At 36.1% G+C, this 15,667-nt stretch overlaps 1 protein-coding gene across 29 annotated transcripts; it reads left to right on the top strand.

Moving 5' to 3' along the window:
- The first annotated feature begins 2,492 nt into the window (after positions 1-2,492).
- Positions 2,493-15,325, top strand: LOC104600659 (uncharacterized). 29 transcript variants are annotated; one of them, XM_088893174.1, is made up of 9 exons: positions 2,530-3,148; positions 3,679-3,841; positions 4,091-4,144; positions 4,225-4,298; positions 4,461-4,527; positions 9,621-9,687; positions 13,304-13,347; positions 13,461-13,540; positions 14,844-15,325. In XM_088893174.1, exons 1-3 carry the CDS (start codon positions 2,904-2,906, stop codon positions 4,121-4,123), a joined length of 441 nt encoding a protein of 146 aa, XP_088749300.1. In that variant the 5' UTR covers positions 2,530-2,903; the 3' UTR covers positions 4,124-4,144; positions 4,225-4,298; positions 4,461-4,527; positions 9,621-9,687; positions 13,304-13,347; positions 13,461-13,540; positions 14,844-15,325. The 29 variants fall into 29 exon arrangements, 13 of the variants coding, with proteins under 13 accessions (XP_088749300.1, XP_088749304.1, XP_088749302.1 ...); XR_016079472.1 differs by having other exon boundaries at positions 2,493-2,628; positions 4,091-4,298; XR_016079469.1 differs by lacking the exons at positions 4,091-4,144; positions 4,225-4,298 and having other exon boundaries at positions 2,527-2,628; positions 2,866-3,062.
- The last annotated feature ends 342 nt before the right edge of the window (positions 15,326-15,667 follow it).

The following is a 15,667-nucleotide window of genomic DNA, read 5'->3' on the forward strand; positions in this document are numbered from 1 at the left end:
GAGAGAGTGATTATAAAGAAAAAATAGAAAATGTATATATTAAATATTAATACATATATATATATATATATATTATATAATAAATGTTATATATTTTATATTATATAAATTAGTCGGGCCGGGCTGGGGGATTTTTTGACAAATCCCGAACTCGCCCCGAAACACAATCGGGCTTGGTGTTTTGGGCCTGATGTCAGGCCCACCGGCCTAACTACATGTCCAAGCCCGATCGGGGTGTGGACCGGCCGTCGGTCTACCTGGCCCATGAACACTCTTATTGGGAATATCTCCTCCCCAATTCAAGAAGATATTTTGTGCTATCCCATTGGCAAGTTCGTGTGCGGAAAGCTGATTTAGTTTATAAGAAAATAGTGGCAGGTATTACCTACTATTATGCACACGACAATAAAATAAATGGAAAATATTAAGATATTATATATTTAGATTAATAAATTATTGGTTAACAAAAAAAAAGAAATTCTAAATCAACTCTATTTGAAATCTTAAACTTTAAATATTGAGTGGTTGAGAGTGTCATTTGGTGTGTGCTGTGGGTTACACTTTGAATCATATGGGAACACATCATACATAGCATGGGCACTCTGGCTCACATATGTGGAGAGATTAAATGGCTCGTTATATTTTTATAATAAAATTTTATATTAAAAATAATTTCAAAGTAAAAAAAAAAGAACTTGAGAATTATAAGAGATTAAACAAAGAAGGGAACTCTTGCAAACCAAATCCCACAATTGGGTGGATGCCATTAGCGATTGCAAACCTCCTTTTCATCCTTAAGCTTTCGAAAGGGGTAAAAATTCTATTTTATATTGCCAAATAATCCCGAAAAGCCTCACCACTCCATAAGTAAGAGAAGGGCTGAAATCAAACACAGCCCTAATAGAATAGCTTGGGTTTAAGTTCGATTAGAATTGATTTGAATTCAATTCTGACTGAGTTAGAATCTTAAGGTAAGCTTGATTAATTATTCGAATTTGAGTTCGACCAATGAAAGATTCAGCTTAAAAGCTTGCAAGTTTGATTCGATTAATACATACATACATATATATATATATATACTATAGAATATAAAAATATATTTAATAATATATGTTATAACAATATATTTTTATTCTATATATAATATAAGAATATACTATATATTTATAAAAAAGATATCATATATATTTATATTAAATTCTAATTGAGTTTGAATCTCAAGGTAAGTTTGATTAGTTATCCTAATTTGAGTTAGACCAATAAAAAATCCAGCTTAAAAGCTCGCAAGCTTGACTTGATTAATACATATATACATATACTCAAGGTTCAAAATATCAATATGCTCGATATACTGGTAGAGGCGTATCGGGCTGTATCGATAGTTTTTTTTTTTTTTGTCTTACTTTTTTTAAAACCGGTCAAAGGGGTCGGTTTAAGGCCCGGCTACCCTTTGAACTAGTGGCTGATTCGATACAACCCCTAGAGGGACGTATCAGGAAGCCATCGACATGATATATATCAGTCAATATGGGCCGATATGTATCAGTACTTTGAGCCTTACACGATACATATCAACTAATATAGGCCGATACATATCAATATTTTTATATTCTACATATAATATAAAAAATACTATATTTATAAAGAAATATATCATATGTATATTTATGAAATATAAAAGTATATTCATATTCAAGCTTTCAATTGAATTCAAACTCAAACTTAAACCTAATAGTATTTTATTGAAAACAAACGGATCATATATTATAAACCCATACAGCTCCATTGCACCCATTTCAAAAAATTTCTCTCGCTGTCGCTGCAAGGAGAAACCATTGGTTCTTTACATTTTTTTTTTCGTATTCCTTTTTAACCATTTTTTTTCATGTTGGAAGTGATTTTGTGATTTTTTTTGTCAAATGAAAATAAGCTTTTCACTTTACCCCCTATTTTGTCATTCGTGGTTTATTTTATCTGTAATGACTTTGATTTTAATAAATGTTCAGTCCACCTCTAAATAAGTGTCCATTTGAATTTTGAATTTTGAAGTGGAGTGCAGTCAATTATCCCTTAAAAAACTTTTGATCTATTTTTTATCGTTCTTACCAAAACGGGTTTCATTTAGCAAGAATTTTATTATTTCTGTCTTATTAATTCATAAAGTTACTTTGGGGGATTTCTTGTTTGGAAACTTCTAGAAAAAACCCGCATGAATTTTCTTTCAAGAATCAAGGTCTTGCTAACTTTTTACAGTTACACGTAAAGAGCCTCGTGCGGCCGTGCGTGGTGAGAACCATCATTTGAGCATGATATTATCAACCGTTGGATTCGCAGAAAGGAATGATTCCGTGTATCTTAGAAATTGGATAGAAAGGATACGCAAGGTCATCTGGGCCAGTGAACTAGGGGCCACGGCCTGTTACCATTCAGACCCGAAATCAGTGTGGGGAGTGCATTGTACGCACTCATCGTAATTTAGAGATTAGAACGTGGAAGTAAGGAAGAAAACATATATATTTACAAAGTAACGGATTGGTGGCCGTTGTCGTGGTGTTTTGGAACGTCATTGGGGTAGCCTCTGTTGTTGTGTCTCGCTTTCTCTTCACTTGGGACCTTTGGTAGCTTCTGGTGTGTCTCTTGCTTTCTCTCTCACGCACATTCTTTTCTTCTCTTTCTGAGCTTTCAGTGATACAGAAAGCTACAACTTCGATCTTCGTCTCTGAACTGTATGGATTTATTTCTGGTCTTTCTCTCTCACGCACACTCTTTTCTTCTCTTTCTGAGCTTTCAGTGATACAGAAAGACACAAACCTAGATCTTCGTCTCTGACCGTTTGTTTTTTGCTTTTTTGGTTGCCGTCGGGAGTGAGACAGAAGAGAGGGTGAGAAGAAAATCAAAAGGAAATGCCGGCGTTTCGCCATGCCGGGTTTCTGATTTTGATTTTGGGTGTCGTCTTCTTGCCGGCGGTTGTGTTTTCTGGATTTCCGAAGAACCTGAAGCTCGAAAAAGCCTTTCTGGTGGACCAGAGAGTTGAGCTTATTGAGCTTAGAACTCGTGACAGGGTAAGGCACCGCCGAATCTTGCAGGGTGGGATCGTCGATTTTTCCCGTCGAGGGTGCCTACAATCCTTACACAATTTCTTTTTTTGGTCCGTGGTTGATTTTAAGCTCTGGATTTGATTGAGGATGGCGTTTGGCTTCCGCGTCTTGTTTCTTGAATTCGTTTTATTTTGCTCCTTAATTTTCTCTTATTGGCTTCCGGTGTCAATTTGAACATAGAATCGAGTCCCCGATTTTACTCTCGTAAAATAGTCTCGTTCAAAGAAAAACAAATGTCTCAAAACCCTTACAATAAAATATTAGGAACAAAGAACAAGAGAAGCACTTGCACTGTTGGACACCTATAAATCCCAAAACATGCTATTATCATCTCTTCCTGTCTAAACATCAGTTTATCTTAAAGCATGTATATCTTTTATTCTACGTGAGGTATCCTATCATAGATGGCAATCGTTGTGTGCTAAACATCCATTGTTAGACAAGTTTGTTATTTTAGATAGTCATCTCTTTTTCAGTTTCATTGCTACTGTTGTTTATGTGCATAAGAAAATTCAAATTTAGTTCATTTTAATTCTGGTTCTTCATTGGGTTTGATTCCTTTTTGTCTCAAAATTTTCAGGCATCATTATAATTTGTACCTGCAGAGCATTGTTGTCAATGGGCAAATTCTGCCCATTGATTTAGCAGTTATTGTTACTTCAAGCAATAGAGGAACCATAATTGATTCTGGAACAACTTTGGCATACCTTGAAGCAGAAGCAAATGATCCACTTGAAAATGCTGTAAGTTACAGGAACACATTTTTTCAACAATTTAATTGATGCAAAACACTTTGTAACAGGCTATGGAAACGATTATAAACCCACACCTTTTATTTTTAAAAGATTGAAGTTAATCAACTGACTACTTCATTTTCATTGTTGGGGAAGGAAATTACCATGAAGTTCATTTCTTCCAATTTTCTTTAATGTTGTTTCACTATCTGCTTGTTCATTTCTTTCTAACGGAAATCAATGTGATCAAATCACCAGCAGGTACCATTGTTATACAACTTCCTAACTTAATGAATGCTAGACTTTAAAAAGGTTCATCATCAGATCCTTAATTTAATATTTCAAAAGCATATGTCCTTTGCATTCAGTGTTGATGGGGATATTCCTTACAGTCAGCTTAAACTTTGCTGGTAGTGCATCCATGATATTAAGTGCCATGGAGTACCTCATAAAACAGGGTGGTGTTGTAAGTTTTTTAACTTGTGAATTTTATGAAATATACATATAATGTACTTGTAGGGATGGTTTTATTCTTTTTTCTTTTTCATTTTTTTGGGTAGTAGAGTGAATGAAGTATTGCTATTATGCCACCAAAAGGTTTCATCCAAATTTTTAACTTTTCTCCCAGGATGGGGCATAATTGTGGTGCATTGGCTTCCAAAGAATTCAGGACCAAGGGATGACCATTTTACGAGGTTTTGAATCCTGACTTAAATGTTTCTCCATTGTATGCTCTATTCCAAAAGGCAGTGGATGAGTATTGGTTAGATGCTAGCTTTTGCATTTATGTCATGTGTGCATATCCTTGCGGTTTCTAGCATACATTATAAAATATAAACATATGTTTATATTTAGATGTATTAATGTAAATATATTATGTATATATTTGTATACATGCCTAGACATGTATGTATCTGTATCTTTTTCATAAAATTCATTGTAAAAAGGTTTTATAGATAATTATGATGTATACATGAAAGCATTATTCTGCTTAAAGTAATCACCCATTAAATTATTATTCTTGATGGCTTGTAAAACTAAGAAATTAAACATATTTAACAAAATAAGGAAATTCTTATATATGTTAACAGTTGACACTGCTCTCATTTTTTGAAGTTAAAATAGAATTTTTATTAAATAGAAAAAATTAAGTTAGATGCAATAGGTGACAAGATGGCACCTAGCTTACAAAACAGAGCAGAGTGAACTAAGGCACAGTCCAAACTAAGATTGATACAATTTACATCAACTGAATCTCAAGCATGCTCTAGAAATTTTCCCCCATATCTGATCTTCTCACTTGATCAAAATCTAGTAACACCCGTACCCAATCTGCAACTAGCTTCCCCACCAGAGCCACCAGAACTTATGTGTTCTTGAATTTGTCTTCAAAGATCCCCTTGTTCCTTTTGTTCCATAGTATCCAACACACAACAAAGGGGATGCAGCTCCATACTATCCTTGCTTTCCTACTTCCCCCAAATCTTGGCCAGACGGAGAAAATTTCTGCTGTTGAACTTGGCTGAATAGCTCTTTTCCCGAATAAAGATGTGTAATAACTCCACATGATTCTTGAAGTCTTGCAGGTGGTAAATAAATGTAAAACAGATTTTTCATCCGAACTACACATGCCACAAATGTTTGCCATATAAAATCCTCTACTCTTCAAATGGTCAGTTGTTAGGATGCTGTCCATGGCAACCCTCCTATTACTTTTCCCAAGGGCCCATATGTTCCAGCTCAGTACTCTCATCCTTCCTTCCCTCTTCCACTCCTTAGAGCAACTATTCTCACATATCCTCTTCTAGTAATTCCTCTTTGCCCCCTTCCTCATCCCACTCTTTGTTCAACCCACTTAGTTCCTTTGTCTTACCCTTCTCCTCCCTCGTGTCCTTTTCAAATTGTGCGAAGGCACTTCTTGCAACTTCTTCTCCCCCTAGGAAAAATATCCTAGGGACTTACCTATCGATACTTCCCTCTTAGTGAGTTTGTCAATCTCTACTACACCTTTTTGAGTACTCTCCAACCCACCCGGCTTCTCACCCCTTCTCCCCTGCTCCTTCCTCTCCTTTCTTATATCTTCATGCTCCTCTTCCTTATCTTTTCCCCCCTACTCTCTTTCTTCAATACCTAGGCTGCCTCCCTCCAATCTTCTCTTTCTGTTGTACACTTTCCTTGGTTCTTCTACCCTCCTCCCTTCTCTTTCTTTTTCTTCCTCGACTCCTTCTTCTCCTTTTCCTTACCCCATCTTCTTCTCCTCCTCCCTCAATTGATTCCCACCGACGTGGAGACTAAAGGAATTGAGATTTCAGAAATTCGTACCTCTTCCTCTATTTGGGTCTCCTGGAACGAAGTCGAGCCTTCCCAACTCTCAAGATTCCTCTATCTAGTTGTTGCCGCACTAGACTCACCTTCTGGGCTCACCTTTCTTCAGACCACCAACCCTTCAGTCACCGGCTTTGGACGTTGGTCTTGGTTCTATGTGTAGTCACTTCCTGGTTTTGTATCTCATGATCAGAGACTGGGATAACATGGTTTTCTATGAGCGGCGGCTTTCCAGATATGCCAGTATCTTCTTCAACCACATGCACTCTAGTTCTGACGCCTTCAGTTCTTGTAGTGTGTCTTTAGAAACTAATTGTTTTCTTCTCTCCTTCGAAACGAGCAACCACCCAAACCCACTCGTCTTCCTGCGCTCCTGAGTTCTTGCTCTTCAGTCTATTTCAGCTTAGTCTTTTAATTGTCCGTTTTTGGATCAAGCCCTTTCTCCTCCTTATTTCCAAACTATCTATATGGTGGCCTGATTTGTTTCTATCCGGTTCGACATCCTTAAAGTGGGCCCCATTTGAATTCGAGCCTCCCCCCACTTCGCCCACCTCTTGACTAAGTCCTCTTTTTCTTATATCGTAAGGGCCCGTAGACATTGCTCTCATAGACTATATTCTATGATATTGTAAGGACCAATTATTGTGATTTGCATAATTGCCATCTCAAACTTCCTTAGATAGACGATAGTTGGGATTTCCCTATAAATAATGTAGAGAGTACACATCTAAAAAGGCCATTATCCAATGGTGGCCCCTACTACTATCTAGGGTATTGGGAGAGGTAGATTGGATAGTCCTAACTCTTAACCATTGGTATTCTCTTTTGCACAAAGTGGCTGCTCTCACTCTCACAATACGAGGGTGCACATATTTTTCATCCAGAAATAGTATTCGGAGAACTTTTAAGCAATTTATTTCTATCCAACCCCATGCCTGACACTTCATTGTGAAAAGTTATTTATTAAATATGGTTGTTGCATAACTTCTGCCCACTTTCTGAATGTTTTGACAACTAAGCTTCTATGCAGTGGATAAATAGTGGAGATACCTTGAAATGTTTTTTACATTGCAAATGCACTTATGAAATTCTTCTTTATTATATCTCTCTATTGGATATGGTGTCATGCCTTGATTTATTTCAATGTATTTAGGAGTTTGTGTACACACTAAACAGATTACATTTGAAAATGAGTTTACTAATGACATTTCATGTAGCCAAAAAAGTGGAGAATTACCGACAAACTCACAAATCATAAATACAAAATTAGGAAAAACAAAAACTCAATTATACTTCACATTTACACAGCCTCCAAGACATTCCAAGACATTTACACATTTACACAGCCTCCAAGACATTTACACATTTACACAGCCTCCAAGACATTCCACATCATAACAAAATTGAACCTGTGCATACCTCTGCACTGTAGGAGAGAGAGAAGGCATTCCAATCTCTTGAACCTGTGCATACCTCTGCATTGTAGGAGAGAGAGAAGGCATTCCAATCTCTTGGATATAATAGATATACAGATGCTCCAGAAAATATAAACAATGGATATAGAGATGAGGTGTGCTGTGTGCACCAATCAGCAATAGACAGCTATTTCATCTGGATTCCTGTGTGGAGGGCTTAAAGCCTCCAGAGCTCCACTTTCTTTCTTCACCAGGAGAAACCGTATCATCTTCTTTCTTCAGCTATCATGCAATGTTACCCTATCATAATACAATCATTATTTAGTAATGACAGTACAGGATCCTTTGTCAGTCTCAATGTCAACATCATAACAAAATTGTACCCATGCATACCTCTGACATTGTAGCAGAGAAAGAGAAGGCATTCAAATCTCTTGGTGTGGAGGAAGCTCTGCAACCACATTCCATACAAAAATTAGTATTATGGGTTATAAACTCAGTGCACTCTGGGAAAAAGAACTAAACACTAAAAATCAACATCATAAGGAAAGGAAAACATGCATTTTTGGCAAACCAATTTTAAGAAGCATATGATGGATGCATACAGATGCTCCAGAAAATCTAAAGCATGGATATACTCAGAATTTAATAGATATAGAGATGAGATCTGCTGTTTAATGCACCAATCAGCAATAGACAACTGTTTCATCTGGACTCCTGTACGGAGGGCTTAAAGCTTCCAGAGCTCCACTTGACCTGTGCACAGGCCAAAACCATAATGCATGGGATGGACAGCTAGCCATCAGTAATTAGTGGGCACAGAAACATATCCAAACAATCTTGAAATATCCTAAGGCGTAAGCAGAAGGTTGGAATATTTATATCTAGCAGACAAATAGCCATCAATTGTTTCTTCTGGTTCTGCACTTTCAGATGGATCCTAGGGAGTTGAATCAGATTGCTGGGCTTTCTATTCTTCCTGTTTCAATCTACCAAGGAAAAGAGGGAAGATCATCTGGGGATGCACGAGGAGAGCAGTATTATGGACTATGTAGGAAGAGAGAAAGGACAGACTCTTGAATGGCAAGGCTCCGTCTAGAAGTGCAAACAATTGAGAGCTATTCTCTTTTGATGGCATCATAATTATTGGATGGTATTAGGTGGCTGGTAATCAGGTTCTACAGTCCAAGGAAATGCAAGGGCATAATAAACTACAGTGCTATACAGTTTGAGGCTGGCAATGTCTCTCAACTATCGAATTTTGGTAGTGGAAGGAGATTCAAAAGTGGTGGTGAGCTGGCTTGAAAATGACGGTCTGGTCCCATGGTAGTACAGAAACATTATGAGGGTGATAACATCAGATTATCAGAGTGATGAATAGGTATAAATTTATCAATCCACAAATAAGCCAATTAATTGGCAGATGAAATTGCAAAACAAGGGATCAACAGGGGACATCTCTTTTGGGGGCTGCTGTGAAACATGTAATGTAAAAGGAGCCGGAGCCATGTAGTTAAAACTTGAAAGGAAGTTAGGGTGACTTGGCAGAAGCCAACCTGAGGGGTTTACCTGACATCATTGTATATATAATTCATTCTTTATTCCTTTCAATAAACCATCTCTTACAAATCAAAGGGAAAAAAGGGTTAAAGAAGAAATCTCTCTAGGATGTTTTCACTTAATACTGAACTTTCAAAGCCAAGAAGGGTTAAAGAATTCAAATCACGTTAACTATAGATAATGTGCACCATGGAAGGATAGCCCACCTGAACCTGCTGGAACACATAACACTATACGAGTAGTTTTTAATCACATCTGCAAGGATAATCTTGTTAAAAACCATTAATTCATCCGGGGCACCAAACCAGCAGGATTTCTAAATTCATATCCCTTCTAATATTAGGTATAGAAATCTTCCTTTCATACCAAAATGTAACCTCTTTCTACCATGACTCTAGAATGCATCCAAAATACATTCCAAATTCTCTTGCTAATCTCCTGCTATTTATATTTGGTATCTCAGACCATTTCTTTTTCTGTCTTTTCAGGTGAACAGCCCCTAGGGACATTGACAGCTAATTTAGGCCATCATACAGGAGACGCCTACGTAATCAAGTACTAAAGTTCAAGAATGAAATCTTGCATAATGCTAGTTCTTTTAGAACTTTTAATACATACAGGAGACTTTGTGGATTGCTAAATGGACCATGGCCTAGTTCACATTGTTCCCATACTCTACTTACTTGTTGAGCATAAAGCCTCAAGTGAATCCTAACCAACAAATTTGAGGTATGATGGAATAGAATTTATTGTTGGGCTCACCCACTTGATAAAACCACAAAGCATTTGAATGAAATAGCAACCAAGAGAATTCAATAGCAACACTAGAAGAAAAAAGAATCTACTCTTACATCAAGAGCACCTCTCCAACCGCTATTTTTTTCTTCTCCAACAAGAAAAAAGCCAAACTTCTAAACCCTACATATAAAAGAAACCCTTTAGATGTAAAACCCACCTTAACCTAAAGGAGGGACCACACCAACTATTAGATTACAATCTGATCTAATGGTTGAAAAATCAGATACAATCCCAACATTTTATTTTTGGAATTCTAGCTGATAAGGGTAGCTTTTCAGTTTTAATAGCAATTAAAATTACATACTTCATATAATAACTAAAATAAGGCAACCTTTTTTAACAAATATAAAAAAAGAGCAGCTGTATACGAAAGGGGAACACCCGTATGAGATACAATTCGTATATCCTTTTCTTAGGACAGAATTGCCCCTTTATTAAGTTTAACAAAATCTATGTATGCTCCTTCTCTCTTGTGAATGTTTTCTTCTCTCTCTCGAGTATTCATCTCTTCTCTACTCTCTAATCGCTCAAATCTCCCAGCATCTCTCCTTCTCTTGAGTCTCCAATCTTTTTCTCCTCTGTAATCACTTGAGTCTCCCTGCATTGTTCTCAATTCGTTGGAATGAAGCTCTACGTCTCTCTGCGTCTTCTAGTTCTTACTCACTTGTTCGAGTGAAGGTCTGCACATTTTGGTTCTCTGCTTGGGAGTTTCTCTTCACCTCTGCCTGGTAAGATATTTATTTATTCCCTTTTATCAGTTTCTTTCTCGGCCTCTCTTCGCTACTTTTCTGGGTTTCTTTGCCTTGCTTTCAACTACTAGGGTTTTTCCATTCCAATGTATTCAATAATAATGGTTAAGATAATTGTGACCAAGTCTACAAATTGTCTCCATTCAAGACTCAAGAAGTTGTTTGTTCCTTTCTTTTTTTCCCATCTCTTTATTTCATGCTCTGATACGAATTCATTGAATATATTGAAGATGTTTTAGTTGTGAATGATGTTATTGATATGTATTGAAGTTGTGTTGATGTAAGTTGGGCCATTACTCCAATCCAAAAAGTTTATTTCATGTAAATTGACATGCTTTTATTGATATGTATTAACAGCTAAGTTTTTTATATGCTCATTGAACTTTCTATTAAATTCTTAAGAGAACCGTTATAAAATCTTCCAATTATTGTATTCCATATTAATTGAAAAACATGAAAATGTCTTGCTTATCGAAGTCGTCCCAATAAGCAAAGATTTGTTGTTTGGATTCAATAAAGGTTCTAGTATTAAATATGTTGGGCTTAATTTTCTTGACCTTGTTGTTGTAGATCTTTGGTGTTTAAGGTGTTGGAGAGAGAGAGAATTCAAGTGGTGTTCATTATAAGTAACTATGTGTGGCTTCAATTGTTTTCCTTTGTCTTTAAAACTGTTCTGTGAAAAAGTAGAGAAGAGAAGTTTCGGTTTTCCACTTCCAAATCATTTTGTCTAGCACACCTAAGGTTGGGCAACAGCTTTGGAGTTTGGATAAGAGAGCTACTATCTTCTTTAATTCCCAGTTTTGTAACTTTTCAACTCCTAATCTTAGGTTGGGCAACAACCTTAGAAACCGGTAGAAGAAATCACAGCCCTGCTCGTTGAATATGTGAAAACATGATGAAAGCTTTTCATTGGTCCCACTATGTTGGTGCTGAGTTGTGTATGGAGACAATTACTAATTGTCATTATGTATATAATAAGCATCAAAGGACCCCTTGGACATGGTTGTAGAGGCCTCAACCTTCAAAGGGACCCTTGGACATGAACATGTAACTTATCTCCTTTTTTATATCTATTTGATGACAATGTAGCTTTAGTCATCTAGAGAATTGATTCCAAGAAATTGGTTGCTATCGAACATGATTCTATTTTCGAGAAACAGGAAACCAATGGCTACACCAAACATATTTGGTGATTTTCATTGACATGAACCTTTTTGGGTCAATTGAATTTGAATTTGTACAAAGGGTAGCTAGTTTTGTAGTTGATTTGTTATTGTACAGTCTTGTGGGGGATCAAGGTGTAGAAGGAAGATCCATTAGTGATCTAGTTGATTTCTTGCATAGAGGTGTAAATCAGGTTGTGTAGGGTCAGCATGACACGACTTTGCCCTCGCCTGTGCTTGGTGTGTCGTACTGTGCTGGCCTGGCCCTTTATAGGTTAGGCATGGCATGGCCCATGTCGTGAGGCTTGGCGGGCCCGGGCTAGCCAAGCCATGAGAGGCATCTTTTTTAATAAAAATTGAAAAAATAATGAAAAATTTATAATAAATTAAAAAATAGGCAAAATTTTTAAAAACTCTTAAAATTTTATTTTATATGAAATTTTATGTATTCAATATGTAATAATAAAATGAAATTAAAAAAAATTACAATATAATTGGAATAAAATAGTATAATAAAATTATAAATAAAAATGTATATATATTATATTATATATATATATACATAAACATACATATATATATATGTATGTATATATAAAAACATGCATGATATTTATGTGAAATATCATTTTATAGTTTTTTGCTATTTTAATGTTTTTAGGGTCATTATCTGTGTGATAACAAAGAAACAACATGTTGAAAGAGGAAAGGAGGAGAAAGCGAAAACAAAGAGTGTGCTCATTTATACAAATATGGACAAAAGATTTTGAAGAAGATGGATCTTGAAGAAGTCAAGATTTTCTTGTATGCAACTAAAAGTCGAGATTACTTGTTCCTGATGGTATAAAACTTTGGTGTTTCAGCTAGTTGTAAGGGCCATTCTTGATCTAGACAAAGCAGAAACCTTTTTATGGCTGTTCTTTTGGAAATTCGGGTTCATCTGGGGTGTAGGACATGTGTTTTAAGAGTCTTGTGGCTTATTCAGGTCCTAGTTGGTCTTACAAATCAGGAAGCTTTTCCCTTCCTACTACGGCCTAGATTGTTTTAGTTGCACACCAATGAAAAAAAGGCAGGTTGAATTTAACTCCTTGATGCTCTAAAATTGTGTGAAGGGAATCAAAGTGGGAATGTGGAATTTGTCTCCTGATGTAATGACTGCAAGTTAGTGCTCTTTATTTGTCTCTGTTTCAGTGTTTCAGTGCAAGTTATCACCATTGATGCACACCTTGTATTATTATTTAATCCTGGAAGCCGATATATATCTTACAATATAGTGTCACATATTTGATGCTTTCAACCTTTATTGGAGAATTGACATGGCAATGTTGCACATATTTTTTCATGGGCCCCACCTTATCTCTGGGGTGAAACTTGCTTACCAACATTTCTCTTATTAGAATATATATCTTTTGGTGTTTCCACATGAACAAATTTTTGACTGTGTAAGCTATTCATTTGCAGGTTTAATTTCTCCTGCTATATCCATGAAGCCTAAACAAGCAGAGGTTTAGTGTCCTTGAACGGATTCTGCAAGTTTTTAGTCTTCCATTCAATATTTTGTACTTTTATATTTCTAAGTTCCATGCTAAGTAATTTGCTGTTTTTTTTTTTGTTGCAGATTATGTTGAAGAGTCCTGCTGGCTACTGGAATTGTGCAGCCGGAGCAATTTGAGCAAGTCAAGTTTAGACTAAAGCCAGGTGATGATATCAGTGTTGGATCTCCTAGGTTCCTCTGAATATCAGTTATTGTTCGTAATATTGTACAGTCACAGTTGTAATTGATCTCTACTTCTAACCATTATAAATTGATACCTAGGATCAGTCGAAATTCACTGAATCCTAGAGTTTCTTCTTCAGTTATTATTTGTTCTTTCTCCTATTCCTTTTGTTTTTACTCTCAGCAAGGAGAGCTTGCAATCAGGTTTTATATTCTACGTTTCTACTCTTGAACTTAACGGTATTTATTGCTCAAAAGTAAACCAAACTATTTGTTCCCTTCAGTGTATTTATTATTCATTTCTAACTTTATCAGCTAAGATGTTCTAAGTCTTGTAGATGGTTTGGGACCCTGATACACCATGTGTCCCATAGTTTCATAGGAGACTGCATATATTATAATCAACCTATGCATTTCCAGGTTTCCTTTAAGTTGCAGTAGAGCTCTTTCCCACCAGACAAATGAACCCAATAATATGTATATAGTTATATAGTTACAGGTTGGCAATCATTGGTTTGGCTTATTATTAGCCCATCCAATCTCTGAAGTTGGTCCCATTCAATATGTGTGCACATCTGCTAGACTGCTACAAACATCTCAAATTGTTGAACTGCCTAGATTGTATTATGAATCATTTAACAACCCCCACCCAAATCTGAAATATTGCTTATTAATTCTGTTCTGGTATCTTGATCTGTAGTTGCCTAGGTGATTTTTTTTTTTAAGTAAAAATTATCCTAGGGTAGCTCACTAGGTTCCATAGCAACGAGCAACTGTATTTCCATGACAATTGTCCATGATTTTCATAAGTATAAACTTAATGTTAAAGTATAGAAACTCAGCAACGAAGAATAATTTTATTACATTGAGTAGAGATAAAGTAAACAAAGATTGAAAGGATGGTCAGCCTCAACTAACCTTCAAATTCAGGTTCATTGTTAAGTACAAATCCCCCTTGTTGCATTCCCCAAAACATAGAACTCGTCACCCCCTGTTTTGCCAGCAATTCAACTAAACCATGGCCCCAGAATAGTCTGTGGGCAGAAATTACTGTCTATTCTTTCACATAAATATGCAGGCAGTCTGAATGTCTGACCATTCAATATCCATTCTTATTCTTAAGAAATCCTATACAGAATTAGCAGTTGGATATGTTAATGACGGTGATTTGATTGTTATTTTATTTTTCTTGCATTCAAATATAGAATGGAATCTGTGATTCATAATCTGTGGTCAAGGATATGTTGATGATATCTAACCTTCTGTTTGAACTCAACCTGACAGGATTGATGAGAACATGGATGACGCACTGGCAAATGAGAACATGGATTGATGAGAACTCAACCTCAACAGTATCTCATCCAACCGGTGGCTGATGATTAAGATAATCGTTGTATTGATTGTATTCCTCATGATTTTCCTATTTTTTGGGGGCATAACATTATATCAAGAATAACTAAAAAGAAATAGAAAGAAAGTGCCTTTTCAAAGGCCACGGGCCTTACACCATCAAGTGATCAAGTCTCATCCAACATTTCAAAAATTATATTTGCAGTTTTGCACTGCCTTGTTGTACATAACATCATAAGCTTTTTGTGTGTATATACAATGAGAAGTCTACCATTATTCTTCCCTTATATTTTCTCGGGTAAGTTGCTGTTAGGATGACATGTCTTCATAGCTTCTTCTTCAGTTCTTTCCCATTTGCATTTCATCAGTGTGTTTGTGTGTTTGAAAATTGAAACAGAGAGCAGAATTGGTATAAATTCATTGAGTGGTCGTGCTTATTCTCAGTTGACGTCTGTGAATGAACAAAAGTACTAACTATTAACTATAAAGATTATGCATTTGGTTTGGCGAGGTTAAGATGTATCAATTATCGATTTGAGTGTGAGATTGATGAACTCTAGCAAATTGTTAAAATATTGGTGGACGCTGATATTGCATTTTCTTGGCACTCCATTTGTTCTCATTGTAGTTTCATTTGAGTGCAATCTGGTCTACATCTTTCATTACTTTGCTTCATCTTTTATTTTCCTTGATCCATACTGCAAACAAACTAACCCATGCTAAAACTCAATACTAAAATAAACCAGAATTTGCACTCA

The sequence above is a fragment of the Nelumbo nucifera genome, chromosome 8 (genome assembly GCF_055504915.1).
Source record: "Nelumbo nucifera cultivar China Antique chromosome 8, China Antique-T2T, whole genome shotgun sequence".
Classification (NCBI taxonomy): domain Eukaryota; kingdom Viridiplantae; phylum Streptophyta; class Magnoliopsida; order Proteales; family Nelumbonaceae; genus Nelumbo; species Nelumbo nucifera.

Bases quoted from the DNA above. Each gene is read 5' to 3' on its own strand.
- LOC104600659 (XM_088893178.1), top strand. From the start codon at position 2,904: ATGCCGGCGTTTCGCCATGCCGGGTTTCTGATTTTGATTTTGGGTGTC. The intron at 3,149-3,678 runs GTCCGTGGTTGA...CAAAATTTTCAG, and splicing joins TTACACAATTTCTTTTTTTG to GCATCATTATAATTTGTACC. The intron at 3,842-4,090 runs GTAAGTTACAGG...TCAAATCACCAG, and splicing joins ATGATCCACTTGAAAATGCT to CAGGTACCATTGTTATACAA.